The sequence below is a fragment of the Asterias amurensis genome, chromosome 8 (assembly GCF_032118995.1).
Source record: "Asterias amurensis chromosome 8, ASM3211899v1".
NCBI lineage: Eukaryota > Metazoa > Echinodermata > Asteroidea > Forcipulatida > Asteriidae > Asterias > Asterias amurensis.
Genome location: NC_092655.1, coordinates 22,271,724 through 22,288,808, shown reverse-complemented (window position 1 = coordinate 22,288,808; position 17,085 = coordinate 22,271,724). Strand labels below are relative to the sequence as shown.

At 40.5% G+C, this 17,085-nt stretch overlaps 2 protein-coding genes across 2 annotated transcripts in view; both read right to left on the bottom strand.

Moving 5' to 3' along the window:
- The window catches only part of LOC139941087 (dynactin subunit 1-like), a 344,631-nt gene that overhangs the window by 231,064 nt on the left and 96,482 nt on the right, over nucleotides 1–17,085 (bottom strand). The gene's annotated exons all lie outside the window — the stretch shown is intronic.
- On the bottom strand, nucleotides 666–5,815 carry LOC139940424 (testis-expressed protein 36-like). The gene is made up of 4 exons (XM_071936658.1): nucleotides 5,421–5,815; nucleotides 3,760–3,900; nucleotides 2,427–2,507; nucleotides 666–1,407 (listed from the first exon to the last, which is right to left on the bottom strand). The coding sequence occupies exons 1-4, from the start codon at nucleotides 5,469–5,471 to the stop codon at nucleotides 1,081–1,083; spliced, it is 600 nt and encodes a 199-aa protein (XP_071792759.1). The 5' UTR covers nucleotides 5,472–5,815; the 3' UTR covers nucleotides 666–1,080.

The window sequence follows — 17,085 nt, the reverse complement described above, 5'->3', positions numbered from 1 at the left end:
TCAAATGAAATAAGTTGTTTCACTTTCTTTAACCTACCAAAAGTATAAGTTATGAAAATAAAAGTGCTAGCCACGCCATGAGCAAGAAGGTATTCCTTTTATGTCTATTGTTTGTTGAGTTACGACTTCATGTAGATTTCTATTTAATATTAGTGCTTAAGATAGCAAAAAAAACCTGAATTCTTGAAAGAATCTGTGGCAAAAAACTTATATTGTGACCTGCAAAGTAAATAGTTTTTGCTGAAAAGATCCGTAAATTCGCAGTTTAGTTTGCATAGCAGTTATTTTTACAGACATTTTATGCTTTGAAATAATATTCTTCATGCTTGATCATAGATAGCATACAATGAATTGAAAACTAGTTGAAAGGATTTGTATAAGAAATAAACCCTACATTGATTACCTGTTGTAAATAAAATGCAATGAGGGAAGCCCTTTTCAGTGAGGTTAATGAATACAAATTGTTACGGAAGAACAAGCGTTGGGTTGTAACTGGTTACAAGGAAGCTGATTTGCAGATTTACTAAAGTTCCAAACTAACTTGAAGCTCAAAAAAAACTTGTACAAGTTTCTGTACCCTGAATTGGATTGCTCAGGGGTAAATCCAACTTCTAGTCTTGCATAGAGGGAAAACAGAACAAAAACTAACATTTTTGTTATATCAAGTTGACACGACAAGACCACAACTTAACCATTAGCATCAAGGTTTTGGCCAGGATTTGGTAACTGTGTGTCAACTTTTTCTGGAAGTAAAAACTGGGTGTCCAAATTGATCACTTACAATACGCTTTCATGTAAATGATAAAACAGCCTGTCCAAATTTAAAATAGGGTGTCCAAAAAGCACCCAGACACCCCTCTGGCTAACACTATGATAGGCATAGATTGAAATCCTTTGCTTATCAAGAAGTGGTCACTAAGAATTATGCTTTGACCATAACACACAAAGTAGTAACCCCATTTCCCAACAGGCTGCCCCCCCCCCCCGCGATAGCTTTTGTTTAAAAACAACAATACCGTTGTTTGACACTCACAAAATGGTGCTCCAAACATCCCAAAGTTCCGGTCTCTATTCATCAATTTAATACGCCTTGTAGGAATACTTCCACGGGTTGGGTTTCAAGTGAGGTTCCTTACTCGAGACTAGAGTTTGTGTTTCCGTCTTATAGGGCACATCGGGGGATCGAAACCAGTCCGTTGTCGTCGAATCCAGTTTCTGTTTTCCTTCTCTTGGCTCGGCATGCTGGCGAGGGAACCGACGTCTTGTGGGTGGTTCCCTGCATTGTCTACCAGTGAACGCATCTCCATAATTTGTGGAGTTCAAATCCTGATTTGGCAAGTCCCATGTGTAGAAGTTTTTAGATCCATGTTGTCTATCATCGCCATGGAAAAGACGCTTTCCGAGACTCTAAGAGTGACAAAAGGGTGGACAGAAAAAAGTTGTTAAAAGATAAATTTAATTCAAAGAAGCTAGACCCAGCATAAAGAATATAATTTTTGTCTACACTAACACATGTGTATTACTTTCCCAAGTTCTCTGAAGAAAAGAAGAAAAAAAAAAACGAAAAAAAAAAACACTTGGATGAGATCCAAACCTGGCACCTTTGCAGATGTCTCAACACTAGACCAGCGAGCTAGCACGGTGGGCTAGAGGCAATTTGAATCCTATGTTTTAGTAACTGGTGGTGTATGCAGTGCTTTAAAGGAACCTTTTGCCTTGGATCGGTCGAGTTGGTCTTTGAAAAGCGTTTGTAGCCGTTTTCTATGAAATGCATGGTTGGAAAGATGTTTTAAAAGTAGAATACAATGATCCACACAAATATGCCTCGAAATTGCGTGGTTTTCCTTTTACCTCTTTGACTAACACGGTCAGCCATTTATGGGAGTCAAATTTTTGACTCAAAAAAATGGCAGACCGTGTAAGTTCGCAAAGCAAAAGGAAAACCATGCAACTTCGAGTCAAAAATTTGACTCCCGTAAATGATTGTATTCTACTTTTAAAATATCTTTCCAACCATATGCATTTTATAACAAACAGTTACAAATGGTTTTTATACTGCCAACTCGTCCAATCCAAGGCAACGTGTTCCTTTAACCACACATCAGTGTAGTAAAAAAATCAATTATATTCTTTATCCCCCAAGCAAAAATATAACATATAAAATAAAAAATATGATGCAAAATTAGTTCTTACTGAGCACCTCTAAGTTATCTGGGCCCAATTTCATAAAGCTGTTAAGCAAAAAATACTGCTAGACAAATTCTTTGCTAAGCAATAATTAAGTCGGGCAACAGCCACAACACGCAAATGCAATGGAATTTGGGCTCGTAACATGAATCTGCTAAGCAATACTATTCTGTGTTTAGCGAGTTTTACAGAACAGGCTTAATGAAATTGTGCCCTGCATGGTTGGTTTATGTACTTACATGTCCAAAGTAAACGCCATGATCTTGAAATGAATGTCTATTGTCATGCACAGAGAAGGCGTTTTCCATGTCATAGGTCATCTGAAAAAATACAAGAATTACAATGTAGATCATCATTTATTCATATCACTCACATCACTGGAACAAAAGATTATATTTGATACTTTTTATACATTTGTAAAGAGCATTGATTGAATGCTGTTAACATTTCTAGTTGATACCACCTTTGGTTAAAACATTGTGAATACACCATGAGATGTAAGTGAAGAATTTTAACAAACTGAGAAAAAGTGGTTTAAAGTTGAGTGTTTATTGAAAATACATCGGCACACTTTCTTTCAAGGTTAGTTTTAAGTTAACCCCTTTTAGATGAAATTTTATCAGGTAGGAAATTGCCAGAAAAAAAAATCTATCTATTTTGACATGCCAATTTATATAATTTTTTTTTTCTTTTCTTTTTTCACCCATTGGCATTTTTGGTTTGCTTCTCAATACTGATATTTCCGACAAAAGATTTATTTAGCTGGATCGCATCACATTTGGTTTTGGTAAACACTGTTCATAACCTACAGTGTAAACAGTATGTCATCCGTCAATATGTTTTATTGACAGGAATTTTATCAGGAGTGTCATTCAGAAATGATACTTTGACCCCCTCAAATGTTTTTGTTTGTTCTTGTTGAACATTGGTCTTGTGTTAAAGTTAAGCCTCAAGTACATGTACCAAGGGCATCAATCAATCAAAATGGTGTAGAATTCATTGATAAAAAGTAGTTTGTGCAAAACATTATTGGTGGTGGGTCTACTAGAAGTTGGTTATAACACAAGCAAAAGTTAAAATGTCGAGCAAGGTTTTAGCCAGAATTTGATAAAAAGGGAGTCGAAATTTGCTGGAAATTTCGAAACTGTTTGTCCAAATCATTCACTTATAATAAATACAGATAAAACAGGGTGTCCAAAAGAGACACAGACACCCCTCTGATGGCTAACACTACACGTATCATTGCATGGTAAAGGAGAGAAGATTTCTAGAGATAGGGACGGAGGTTTAGCTGCAAGTAGGGCCTACGCGAGCAAAAACATGAACCTGAATGTCAGAAAATTGTGTCGTTTCTAGGTGACGTCACCACTTTGGGCTTATTTCATGCCCACGTATGACGTCTGCACGCACGTACCTGACGTAAGTAAATGGTATTTTCACAGATGCTTAAAACATGAGATTTCTACAACAAAATTGTCTGACGTTCACATTCATGTTTTTGCTCCTGTAACATGTGGCTAAACCTCCTCCCTGATGATGTTGAAACTGCATCCAAAGTGTATTGTAAATTACCTCCATCTTTGTATTGAATGGTTCTGGAGCGGGTTTAGGGCGCTGGGGTTGCGTCTCCCGTAGTGACATGTTCAGCATATTTCCAGTACTAGTCATTGTGTCTCTCATCAATGGAGGATCAGACCAGCCTCTGGTGCGAAACTGAAAAGAAAAAACATATTTGTAATACGTGTTATAAAAGCATCCCACTTGCCGAATTTTTACCGAAAACCATGAGAAATATGTAGTTTAACCCAGACTTTTCATGTAAACTTAATGAGTTGACGGCAAGAAAATGAGTTGACGGCGAGTTGACGGCAAGTAGTAGGACCGTCCCATTTAAATAGTTTACAAATTGAGAAGTAAACTCCTTTGAGCAAAAAAAACCCCTTAAAATATCAACAAGAATTACAAACCCTCAGTTTAATGCTAATTATGTCCGATGGTTTATGATCAACAATTGAGCTGATATTATTATTATTATATTCAAGTTATTTATATTTTTAATCAGTCGTACTTTTTTATCATTTTAGTTTAACCCTTTCAATACCATTGTCGAGTTAACTCGACCGCGCAATGCAAGCGCTTTCTTACCATTGTCGAGAAAACTCGACCGTGCGTTGTGTAGTCGCTGCGTCCCAATGTCGAAAAAACTTGACAGAAAAAAGCATTGCCTTTGAGAGATTGTATTTAATTTGTTTGGCGCCCTCTGTTGTTAGGTTTTATATAGACGGGTTGCTTGTTTACCAAGCATTGCAATGGTATGTATTGTATAGGGGGTCGCCATTATGATTTTCCGAGAAAAGTACACCTCAAGATTTCACGCTTCTGTTTTTTTTCGTCAAAAATCACCATCATGTCTGCTCATTGCACGGAGGTTTTGGCATATATGTTTGCCTATAGTGACTCTATAAAAAGACTTTGGAAGTTCTATCAAAGTATCTAGTGAACATTTGGCATCAAATCGTGGTATTTCGTCGCCAGACATGCAGTCAGATGATGACAAAACCGGACTATATACCAACGGTAGCTAACTGGACCGAGCACGTCACCCGTTCAACACCGTGGGCTTGGGCGTGCATGGCGGGCGGGCCTGGACCCACTCGTGCTGGTCGTAGTGACAGTGGTAGCTGAACACTTTCCAAAACAGATAAGATTGTTCAGCAAAATATGTTCCGATTATGGTACAAATGGAAATAGAAGCCTATAATAAAAACGGTTATATTTTCTGAGAAGTTTTTACAAATTTTTCTTGAGGAAAAACAGGTTGAAAATCTTGTTATTTTTCTTGAGACAGAAATCCCGAATAAAAATAGAAGTATTTTTTTTCAGAGAGAAATCTTGCAAACAAAATTATGATAATATATACAAATTTGACATCGTAGGAAAGGTCATTTCATATGCTACAAAGTGCATGCACAAAGTTTTTCAAAAAAACAATGTCTTCCCACAGAAAATCAAGATTGAAAACAGTACACACTGTAAATTGCATTATATTTTTTTAGTGTGAAAAAATACGGTACACAGCATTGTGACCTTTGTCAACAATGCGGTATCCGGTTGGGCGCTTGCAATAAACAATGTGGTATTGAAAGGGTTAATTATAGTATTTTATTAAATTTAATATAAATGATATTTTGAGAAGTTAGTTAGACTTTAAAGAAACAAAAACACAAGGTTACCCATATTCCATCATTACTTGCCGACGGGGCACACTGCCTTGACTTCGGCATAACCAAGCAGGACCACACCCAAGAAAGAAGAGCAAGTTAATTTGTTGTCACACTCAAGATGAAGAAAGTTCCAAGATCGAGTCGAGAACTTCAATTCAATCCCAAACAACTGCTCGCCTCAGGTCGGAGTCAGAAAGAAGCTCTTACTTTTTATCTCCACATCATAAAGTTAGCTTGTAGACAAGATTTTGTTTACCGAAAGTGAATAAATTGTTGTGATTGTCCAAATAAACACCCATCAACTTTCTTAACAATGTGCACATACAATGTTCAATGTTCGATTCATATTGCTTTCTATACTGTGTGTGTGTTTGTTTCGATGTTGTTCAATGCACATTGCACGCCGCGTATGTTGCCGAGGTAATAGTCTGGCTACGGTCTGACCATTTACATGTTGTGGAAACATTTCCTCCGGAACCGGACTACTGTAACTTTTTTTTCGGAGGGCGCCACCAACGTCCAATTAGATGAAACACTTCGCTCGGCCCCAGAGCGGCCAGAAAGCAAGGCGCTGGGGACGAGCGAAATGAAACACCTGCTAGCTCAGGGGGGCGGGGGCAGGGGGGGGGGGATAAATCGTTGATAATACATTTTGGTATGGTTTTTAAATAATGGTTTTTGAATACTTTGTTATTTTGACCATTCACAAAAGGGGGGGGGGGGTGGAATGAAATTCCAATGCGTGCCTGAAGTCATGAATGATGCGTGAAGTCGGGAAAAGGTCCGGTTTGTATTAGACCTAGCAACTAAAAAATAAAATTAATGACATCATTTTTGCAAATGTAATTTTTTTTTAATGAGTACAGAGCAACAGTGACCGGATTTAGGGTTGCCTATACGTTGTACAAACATTCCGTCCACCAAAACATCGAAGTTTGAATCCACCTATAGGCCTAGAAGGACTAAATATAATCCACTGGAAAAACATTGAACGACCTTGTTAATACCTCAAGCAAATCGATAGAATTCAATTCAAAATAATAACATTACAACGGCTGTCTAGTATTTACATTTAATATGAAAATCAATTAATTGAATTCGAACAAAAGAAAGCTATTATATTCTTCGAACTGAAACCCCTGCACGACCTTCGGAAAACAAAAGCTCAAAATACGGACAGTGTTTTTTCTTCTTCTAATGCTGTCATCATTTCACACGCTCTGCCGCCAGTGGTATTTATTAATACGTGCATTTAGTGTTCTGACATTTACAGTTCACGGTTAGTGTTTCCAATGCACAATGATGTACGAATTGTTCCAAAATGACTCGGCAAAGCTACCATTTTGACTGCCAGTACCGTAGATATTGCTTTCAAATTACATATTATTATTTCTTGATATTTTCTGTGATATTATTGTCTGACTTTTCATCCGGAGTGAAGCTGCCAAGATCAGGTGAGTAATTTTTAACCAAGTTCAGGGGTTGAATTCAAGATTTCGGTTTTGTTGTTATTCATTTATTTGTATGAGACTTGGGGCATTGCATGGTGAGTATTCAGTAATTGTTTGGTTTGCGGTAACACCATGCATGCTTGCCAGGTAGATCATGTTATTTTTTTTAGATTTTTTAGAACTTGCCTTGCTTTTTATAAACCTACTACCGCCGAGTAGATTTTTGGAATTCGGTAGACTTTTCAGTTTTGAAAAGAACTGCCATCCTTTTAACAACTATACATGGGCGGAAGAAGTCGGCCGGGGCTACTACTTTAGCTTTTAGTGGATCGTAACTTCACTACCGCAGAGTGAGTTCTTAATTGGTCTCAATGTTTCGGGTAGCTTGCTCTAGTCATCGTCAGGAGACTTTATTTATTTGTTTATTATTTATTTATTTATTTATTTATTTATTTATTTGTTTATTTATTTATTGTCATCAGATAGCTGCAGAAAACCGTCAACTGGGAATTCAACGCTGATGCAATGTGGTTACAACCCGAATAGTTGCATTGTAGAGAAATCGGTATGCGATGGTTTCATAGACTGCAGTGATGGGTCGGATGAGAGTAGTGCTACATGCAACCATGGTAAGAGTCTGCGGCCCAGGGCCCAATTTCGAGCTGCTTAGCACAAAAAATTGCTTAGCATGAAATTTCTTCCTTGATAAAAACAGGATTATTAACAAAATTTCCATTGTTTCATATTTCTTGTTATCTGCTGTTGTTTGCCTATCCTGAAAATCACCTGGAAATTTGGTTGGTAATCCTGTTTTTATTAAGGAAGAAATGTCATGCTAAGCAGATGTTTGTGCTTAGCAGCTCTATGAAATTGGGTTCTGTTTCCTAAGCTGCAGCGTAAGCAGAAAATACTGTGGCCTATTAGTTTTGGTTTTACCCCTACACCGATGTGTGTAAGCACTGTATACCATTACTAAGACTTTATGAGTCATGAGTGAACAAAACCACAGGCATAATTATTACTGCTTAAAAAATTCTTCTTAGCAAAAAAAAAAAAAAAAGCAGGGGACACCAGCCACAGATAGTGGATGAGAGATGGTATTTTAACCGTATTCTGTAATAAGCATATTTATGTTGTGCTTAGCTGCTATTTTGTGCTTGCAGCTCTATTAAATTGGGCCATGGTTTGTACACAAGTTGAACCATGGATGTAGAAAACGAAGTGTATGGAAGATAGAAGAGGCCTGGGTTCGGGCGGAGTCTTGGGGAAGGAGGGGGCTTAAGTTTTATTTTGGCTTAGCTGGGAGCACCTGTTTAGATCAGCCACATTATAACTGGCTTTTTGATTATAACGAGTTTTTATTGAGCATTATTTGTCATCTGCCAACCAGGGTTAGCTTGTGATGATCAACCCGAACCAGTCTGCCTGAACGGTGGAACATGCCGGTCTATCGTTGGGTCTGCAACCAGACTTCCTCATCATGAGTGTGATTGCATTGCTCCATTCACCGGTGCAGAGTGTGCGGACATTTCGACGACTGTTTCATCTCCTACGACTGAGTCATCAGTTTATACTTCAACAGCCGTAGGAGGAACGCCAACTGTTGCTGGCTCGACACCTCAAGGGATTACTAGCCAAAGTACATTACAGCAAACGAAATCAACATTGTTACAAACAGAACTCAGCACCCTTTCGAGCATCGACTCATCGCCAGTGACAAGCAGTCAAACTCTACCTCAAAAGCAACATACTGATGATTCTATGCTAAGCACCTCATCACAGTCCTCTATCATGACAACAGCATCTTCACAAACAACAATAGCTCCAACAGACGTATCTTACACAACCGAAGAGAGCAACACAACACCATCTTCACAAACAACAATAGCTCACACAGAAGTATCTAATAAAACCGAAGAGAGCAACAACACAACAACATCTTCACAAACAACAATAGCTCCAACAGAAGTATCTTATAAAACCGAAGAGGACTCTAGCAACACAACAACATCTTCACAAACAACAATAACTCCGAATTCAACGGAAGTTTCTTCTAAAACCGAAGCGAAAACTACACTCCCAGTTCGGCCTCCGCTTTCTCCTAAACTAACAACAAGACCGGCGAAAAACATTCACACCTCAACTACAGTAAAACCAAATCCAGAGTCGCCAAATGATGCGTCATCAGATTTTAGAAATACAATCATATTTGTTGTTGTCTTTGGGTTGATATTTCTCATACCAGTCGCCATTTTTATTCATTGCCGGATGAAAAGGAAATCTCAAGTTAATTTTGGTCAGATAGCCAAGAAAGATGACAAGGAGACATTGACACAAAACAATAAAACGGATCTTAACAACAAAACGTGAGTAGATATCATAACGATAAAGGCACTGGACATAAAAGGCAGTGGACACTATTGGTAATTGCCAAAGAATAGCCTTCACCGTTGGTGTATCTCAACATATGCATCAAATAACTAACCTGTGAAAATTTGAGCTCAATCGGTCATCGAACTTGCTAGATATGAATGAAAGAAAAAAAAACACCCTTGTCACACGAAGGTGCATGTGTGCGTTTAGATGGTTGGTTTCGAGACCTCAAGTTCTAAATCTGAGGTCTCGAAATCAAATTCGTGGAAAATTACTTCTTTCTCGGAAACTATGGCACTTCAGAGGGAGCCGTTTCTCACAATGTTTTATACCATCAACCTCTTCCCATTACTCGTCACCAAGAAAGGTTTTATGCTAATAATTATTTTGAGAAATTACCAATAGTGTCCACTGCCTTTATTAAAGGCTTACTGGACATGATTGGTAGTTGTCAAAAACAGTTTTCTCACTAATCCCAACATATGTTGCATAAAATAACAACCCTGTAAACATTAGGGCTCAGATTGGTCATCGAATGTGCAAAAATGAAAAACCACCCGTGATTCTTTACTTTGTGTGCTTACAGAATAATAAGGCTTTAGCTGAAGTCCTTTTATTATTTGAGTGAGAAATGACTTCTTTCTCAAAACCGCGTTATTTCAGAGGGCGCCGTTTCTCACAATGTTTTACACTATCAACAGCTCTCCATTGCTCGTGTTTACCAAGAAAGTTTGTATGCTAACAATTATGTTGAGTAATATCACCAACCACTGACTCATCCATCTTGAATGCTACAATTTTCAAATCTTGATTTGTGTCTTAAATTTACAGACCGGAAGTGACAAAACCAAAGCCCAACCATCAGCGGAACGTCAGCATTTCTTCCATTCAGATGAAAGGTAAATGTCGGCCGAAGACAAATCTTAGACACAAATACATATTTCAAATTGCAACCTGCACTACCCTTCATTTGAATTGGCCGCCATCTTTGATGAAACGTGCACACGTGAAAGGCTATTAGCGTCGTGCGCACTGATGCAGCACAGCGCGTATAGGCACCATGCACTTTTCCCATTGTTTTACATCAAAGATGGCGGTCAATGACGTCTCGTGCAATCCATTAATAGGGTGCGTTCGTTTAGCTTCCCTGGGTCTACCCCGCGGTGCTCACTCGGGTGAGCCCCTGACAAGAGCTAATCGAACGATCACACTCGCCCTCTCGTGGTGACGGCATGCACCTCAGGTCACCCCCAATTGACCAACTCCACAAGCAGGGCACTGGCGGCTGACCCGGGTGAGCCCCTGGAATGACGTCAAAGCTATTCGAACGCACCGGGAGCAGACCGGGGTCGACCCAGGGAAGCTAAACGAACGCACCCAAAGATGGTGGTCAATGACGTCATGTGCAATCCATTTATAGATGGTTGCTAGTCTCTTCTCAATGCTTATGAACATCCCAAAAGTGATTACATTTTGATTAATATCTTACTTTTGTTAACTTCCTTTCAACAAACAGAACATTCGAATTTATTGGGAAACGAACTGCCATTGGACGTCAACATGAACAGGCCCCAGCAAGCACCCCCTGCTATACGTGTGACGTATGCTCCTGACGTCAACAGCGATCCACCAATAGGATCACGTTCGTCTTACACCAATACCGACATGATGGACCAACAACATTACCCAGAAACTCAGATGTGGGTACCCGGAGATGGGCCTGAAGAGACCCCGTACTTTGTAACTGGCAATGGTCCACTTCCGGTATCCTTAGTCTAGAAAAACAATGTTGTTTTAAAAACCGCCAGTATTATTTGTACAATATGTATACCTACCCGGTATGGGGCGAGAGGATGGTATCCCCGAATAATGTCCCCCACGTCTACAAAATTCCTCAAGTACACACATTCTATTGTTTTGCATCCCTGTGAAACATCGTTTGTTCTTTTCTTTGTCCCTGTTAGTTAAGAACCTCACATAGACTTCGTACACAACATTGTTGTGGAGCACCCAGGTCTTTAGAATTGTCATAATGGAGACTCTTTGTTTTCCATTTCCTGTTTATGTTATCAGTCTCCATAAGGTAGTGAATATCATAAGTACCTCCCAAAAACCTCAAAAAATTCATGAGACTCCAAGCTCACAATGAACGCACAATAGGAGTATAAAGCCTACACCCTGCCCCATATCGAGTCTGTAAAAAACTTGTCATAAATATATTTAAAATAAAAAAAAATGCAATAATCTTAATAAAATGTTTATAGGCTTCATACATACAGGCCTTATTTATAATAATTTATAATTTTTGATAGTAATATATATTTATATTAAACGGGTGGAAGGAATTCATTTTCGTTTCGTAACAATCTACATGCAATTTGGTACTATTTTTCTCTTGATTATAATATACAAATATTGAAAGCATAATTAATAGTCACAGACAGAATCACAAGGTGAAATCTGGACTATTCCATTTTACTCGGCGACGATTGAAATGGAAAAGTCCATGTTCATCGAGTGGTTGTTTTGCGGCCAATGCACGAGAACGAAATGCATTTAATTGTTTTATCGCGCACAGTCAATGTAGATTCAAATTTTTCTCCAAGCAGCACAAAACCCGGAAACTCTCCCACACTTACTCTAAGAACACCAGATTTACACCAAACATTTACCCATGTCCGCATTGACAAGACTTTGCAACATTTAGCCAAGCGGTCGGAAACATTTATTTTGTCCAATAAAAATGATAAATACTGGATGGGCACAAGTCCAATATTAAGTTTGGATTGTCGCGGCAGTTATGGCAAAATAATGGATGACGTTCGCGTGACGCGTGTTTAACCAATCAACTGCCAAGGATATGTGTGTCTTTATGAAATAGGTTTATTTCCATACACCACTGATTTTAGCTGCACCAAAATAAAGCCGTCGATCTCACCAAACTCTTCATAACTCAGGATAAATTTTTAGGGCTAAGGAAGAGTTCAGTTCCCGTATCCGAAGACGTTAGGACGCACTGAACCCATCCGATGTAAGGACAGTGAGGCGGTTTCAGTCTTCCGCCGTGTTCAGTTTTCCGGGACTCAGTACGTCACTAACAATTGACTACTTTCGCTTGCTGTGCGCAGGCGTCGCATGACGTAATGTTACCGTATTATTTGGTCATTCGGAAAACTGAACACGGCGGAAAGTTGAAACCGCCACAACGGGTTACTCGTCCTTATATTCGGGATCATGGATTAACCCTATATGGTTTTGTGAAATCGGCTGCATGTAATATTAATAAGCAATCAAACGTCGTAAAAGTCAGCCTTCCATACACTTGCTTCTTAAAACAAAATAACTGTATTACTTCCATTAAGACCTTTTAAATAACTGTAAATAAATGTGATGAAAAGAAAAACAAACTATTTAATTATGCACAACATCGACAAGGTTTCGTTGTTTCACACAGTTTATTGTTTGTTATAGCGGGATATGTTGGAATATTTGATGCAGTTCTACCTCTATACTGCAGAATTTAAAACGTAACAATAAACAAAAAAAGAGAATCATTGTCGTTAGCCCTTATTATATATATTGAAAACCCTAGAAGTTAATTACACTGTAAGAGCCCAGAGAGACAACATTGGTAATTTTGCCAACGAAGAGGCTGGTATTATCTCCAATCCACAGGCCTAATAGTGATCCAGCATAATGGCAGTTTAAGATCAGTTGGTCGTTGGACAGACACGGCAAAATAGCTGGAAAGGCTCATTTTATTTCGCTGTTTTCAAACATGGTTTAGACTTCTATCGCGAGATAAACCACCAATACCTCCATGGATAACTGTTTTACTCATTAAAAAATAGGCTAGTATACAAAGTACGCGTAGACTGGCGTCCAGATACAATCATTGCTAAACGTTCCGAAAAGCGCTATATAATATTGAGTCCAAAACAGCAAAATTTTAAAGCCTGCATGAAGCACATACCTTGATTTTTTCGATGAATTCCTCTTTGTTGATCTCAAGCCTTTTCTTTGTGAATATTCGGCCTAAAACGCCAAAGTCTTTTCTGCATACCAGCCGTCCAGCTCCAGCTGCAGGTGTATATCAGTTCAGAATTCTGTGCACTCTGCCGCAATGTTCCCTGTGTTTACATCTCCCGTTGAACTTGTTGGATGATAATCACCCGGCAAACTTTGTCCACGCACCCATGGAGGTCTTGGCCAACGTGTTTCGAATTCGATGATGAATGGTCTGTTTATTTCCGGCCTCCATGTATGTTCAAAACCAAAAGAGTATACATCCAAACATATGTGAATGTTTAAACTTCAAGTTACAGGGTGATGATAAACGTTACTGCACCATAACCCGCTCACACCGGTATATGAGGGGCACACCACCAGCGGGAGAACCGGCTGGTAAAACCACCGACCGTTGAAATGGCAGGCAGCCTCGGTCTCTTTCACAATACAAGTGATGGGATGGACCATTTCAAGGATGGACTCGGTACGTCATAGAATTATATAACAGAACTAGAGATCGTGTACAACCCGAAAGAAGAATTGTTGCCATTGGAGTAAATGGTGCTGACCAATCGTATAACAAAGGTCACGCACTGTGCACTTTGTATATAGGATCGGAATTTCCATTATAGGGATTCGAACCCGCGGTGTGTCGCAGGCCAGCGCGGTTGTAACTCTATTGTGCTGGAACTACCGCAAGGATTCCATCTGTCGAATTCAAAAGGAATTTTGGTTTAAAGGCAGTGGACACTATTGGTAGTTACTCAAAATACTATTATCATAAAACCTCACTTGGTAACGAGTATAATGGGGAGAGGTTGATAGTATAAAACATTGTGAGAAACGGCATCCTCTGAAGTGATGTAGTTTCCGAGAAAGAACTTTTTTTACACGAATTTGATTTCGAGACCTCAGATTTAGAATTTGAGGTGTCGCCGAAATCAAGCATCTGAAGCACACAACTTCGTGTGACAAGGGTGTTTTTTCCTTCGAGTTATCTCGCAACTTCGCCGACCAATTGAGCTCAAATTTTCACAGGCTTGTTATTTTATGCCTGCTGCGTGAGATACATCAAGTGAGAGAAGCATGGCCTTTGACAATTACCAATAGTGGGAAAATACCCATCAAAAAGTGACACCACCATAAACGCCTCAGATTGTATACTAAGCCAGCCACTTTGTCAATTATGGTCAAACGGTCAAACTACGTCCACGTTTGAAGAATCGCATCAAAACAACGATTAAGACATCTTAATGAGTCGTGGGTTCGAATCCCAAGTGATTTGCCCAAACATTTTCAACATAAACTCGGGAAAGTACTAAGTAGGGCATACACATGGCATATATACAAAGTATACAAACGATCAGGAGTGCGTTTTGGCGACCCCGACCAAAAACTGTTTCGGTTGTTGGTCGTTGGTTCTGCTGTTCAGACTGCTGAACGATAACCGAGTTGTGAGCTCGGTTACCGTTTTGGTTATGACGTCAGAAACAGTTTTCGGTTGGGGTCGCCAAAACCAAGATAAACAATAAAGTTAGCCCTTTTAAGCCGGAGGCAGAACCACATCCTTTATTCGACAATCAACTCGCCCCGCCCCGCCCCATCCACCCCCACCCCCACCCCCACCCATGTGAAAAAAAGAAAAGAAAAGAAAGTCGGCGCAGCCTGTAGACTTGATTTCAAGTCTGAGACTGCGGTTCACAGACTTGGAACCAAGTCCACGCAGCATGCGACGAAGCATGCTACATACTGTGGCGGAACAGGGTGTAAGTTGAGTGTAGTTGGTGGACTGTGGCCAGTCTACTGCGCCTTTTCTGCGTCGCGTGGGGTCTGCGCGTTGGCTATAAAACAGGCGGCGCTGTAGGCATGCTCTCTCTCTCTCTGCGGCGTGCTGTGTTATCTGATCTCGAAGTTTATCTCTCCACGTGTTGCTCCTGGGCTAGTCTAGCATTTAGGGAGTGAGGTTACGTGTTGCTGTGGTGTCGATGGATCGAGGATTGAACCGCCGACCGTATAGATAGAAGAGCGAGGTAACTAATAAGCTTGTGTACCGGAAATTTGGGAACGGGAGCGTGTGTTGTGTTTCCTTACGTGGGAACTGCGAATACTGAGGTTGTGTGAGGGCGAATAACCGCATCTCGGGTAGAGAAAACGGTTGAGTGTAGCCCGGGGAATTCACGACTTGTATGTGGTTCGGTGAGGCACACTGTTGATCGCTGGAAGGTTCCTGGGGAATTTCCCTCCTGCTTAGCTTCTGTGGGTTAGAAGTTACGCCGTGTGAGGCATAGTCTGTATTTGAGAAGATTGTGTAACTTGTATGAGGTGTGAGGTTCACCTGTCACTTGGGCCCACTTGTGTATAACTTTTGTATGAGGTTTAGTGCATTTATTGATTGCATTGACTAAGGGCCTGATATTATTATAAGGCGAGGTTATTGGGTTGTGTTGTGATTATAAACCTGTGAATTATCTATTGATTATTGTACTTGAAATAAACCATTTAATTGTGCCTTGGAACCTATGAATCCTCGTGAGGTTATTTGAGGTTTCCTAACTGCTCGTTTATAATTTGAGGTTAATCTAAGTCTAGGTGGTGGTAAATCTCCACCAAACGAACCGCCCGCAGGCTTTAGCCGCCGCTCGTTATTAGTCCCCCCCTGGTGTTTGGGTAGCCGCTCACCTGAGCACCAGGGCTCATAAATATATTTTGGGGTGTGATAATTAACCCGGGAGTCGGTGTCCCCGTCGAACGAGACCAGACCTTTTGGCCCCAACCCCCGGTCCCGCCACAAATGGTGTCAGAAGTGGGATTCCTAGACTTGATTTTCCTGTAGATATTTTTGAGCAATTGTAATTTTTAGGTGCATTATTTTAAGGTTTATCTTGTACATGTTTGGTGAACCTCTCTGAGGTACACGGTTGAGGTTTACTGTAGAGATTGTCGTAGTGAGAGACAACCTGGTATGAGTGGAAGGAGAGAACCAGATAGGGTCACCTCTAGAGGTGTGGATGAACAGGGTTCTTTCCAAGATGAACTGTGTCGCTCCAGAATGGAGGTGCAGTGGTTAAAGTGGGAGAGAGAACGGTTGGCGGCCGAACTGGAGGCCGCAAGGCGGAAGGGTCAGCCCGAGGGCATGGAAGAGGGTTCCCTTAGAGTAAGGGATCGTCCTTCGTGCGAGGCCGACACGGAAATATTCTTTAAGTTGCCAGAGGATACCGCCGACTTTGCCTCATTAAAGGCACGGCAAGTTTCCAGTGTTGGGATGTCCCCTGAGTTGGTTGAAAGGGGTGAAAGGCATGTTGGGAGTACACCTCATCAGAGGTCTATCCCCTTTCCGTCGCACAGTTCAAATACGAACCCTTTTCTAAACACCGAGGTTCAGTCGGCAACTGAACGAGGTTTGCACAATGAGGTTTTGAGTTTTTTGACTCATCCTTATGTGGAGAAAGAGGGTCCCGGAAACAGTGAGGTTAGTAAACCTCATGCTGGTCCATGGCCACTCAAAAGAGAGGCAAGGTTGGTTGGGGATGAGGTTTCTTTTCAGCCTCAAGAGGACAGGCCCCGCCGTCCTACTATTACCCCCGACCGGTATAAGGGTAAGGTCCTTTGGACCGACTACCACAGGCATTTTGAGGCCTGTAAAAAGGTTAATCAGTGGAGCGATGAGCAAGCAGCCGAGTTTCTGGCTGCGAGCCTCCAGGCTGATGCGCTCCGAATCCTTGGCGATGGAGCAAAGAAGAAGTTCACCTATGGTGAACTGGTGAGGCTCCTTGAAAGGAGATTTGGCCCTGGTCAACAGGCCGAAAATTATTTGGTGGAGCTCAGGCATCGAAGACAGGGTG

Excerpts from the sequence above, each read along its gene's own strand:
- LOC139940424 (XM_071936658.1), bottom strand. The coding sequence starts at position 5,471 with ATGCCGAAGTCAAGGCAGTGTGCCCCGTCGGCAAGTAATGATGGAATA. Across the intron at positions 2,508-3,759 it reads CATTCAATACAAAGATGGAG|ATGACCTATGACATGGAAAA; the intron begins GTAATTTACAAT and ends GTATTTTTTCAG. Across the intron at positions 1,408-2,426 it reads ATGGCGTTTACTTTGGACAT|AGTCTCGGAAAGCGTCTTTT; the intron begins GTAAGTACATAA and ends TGTCACTCTTAG.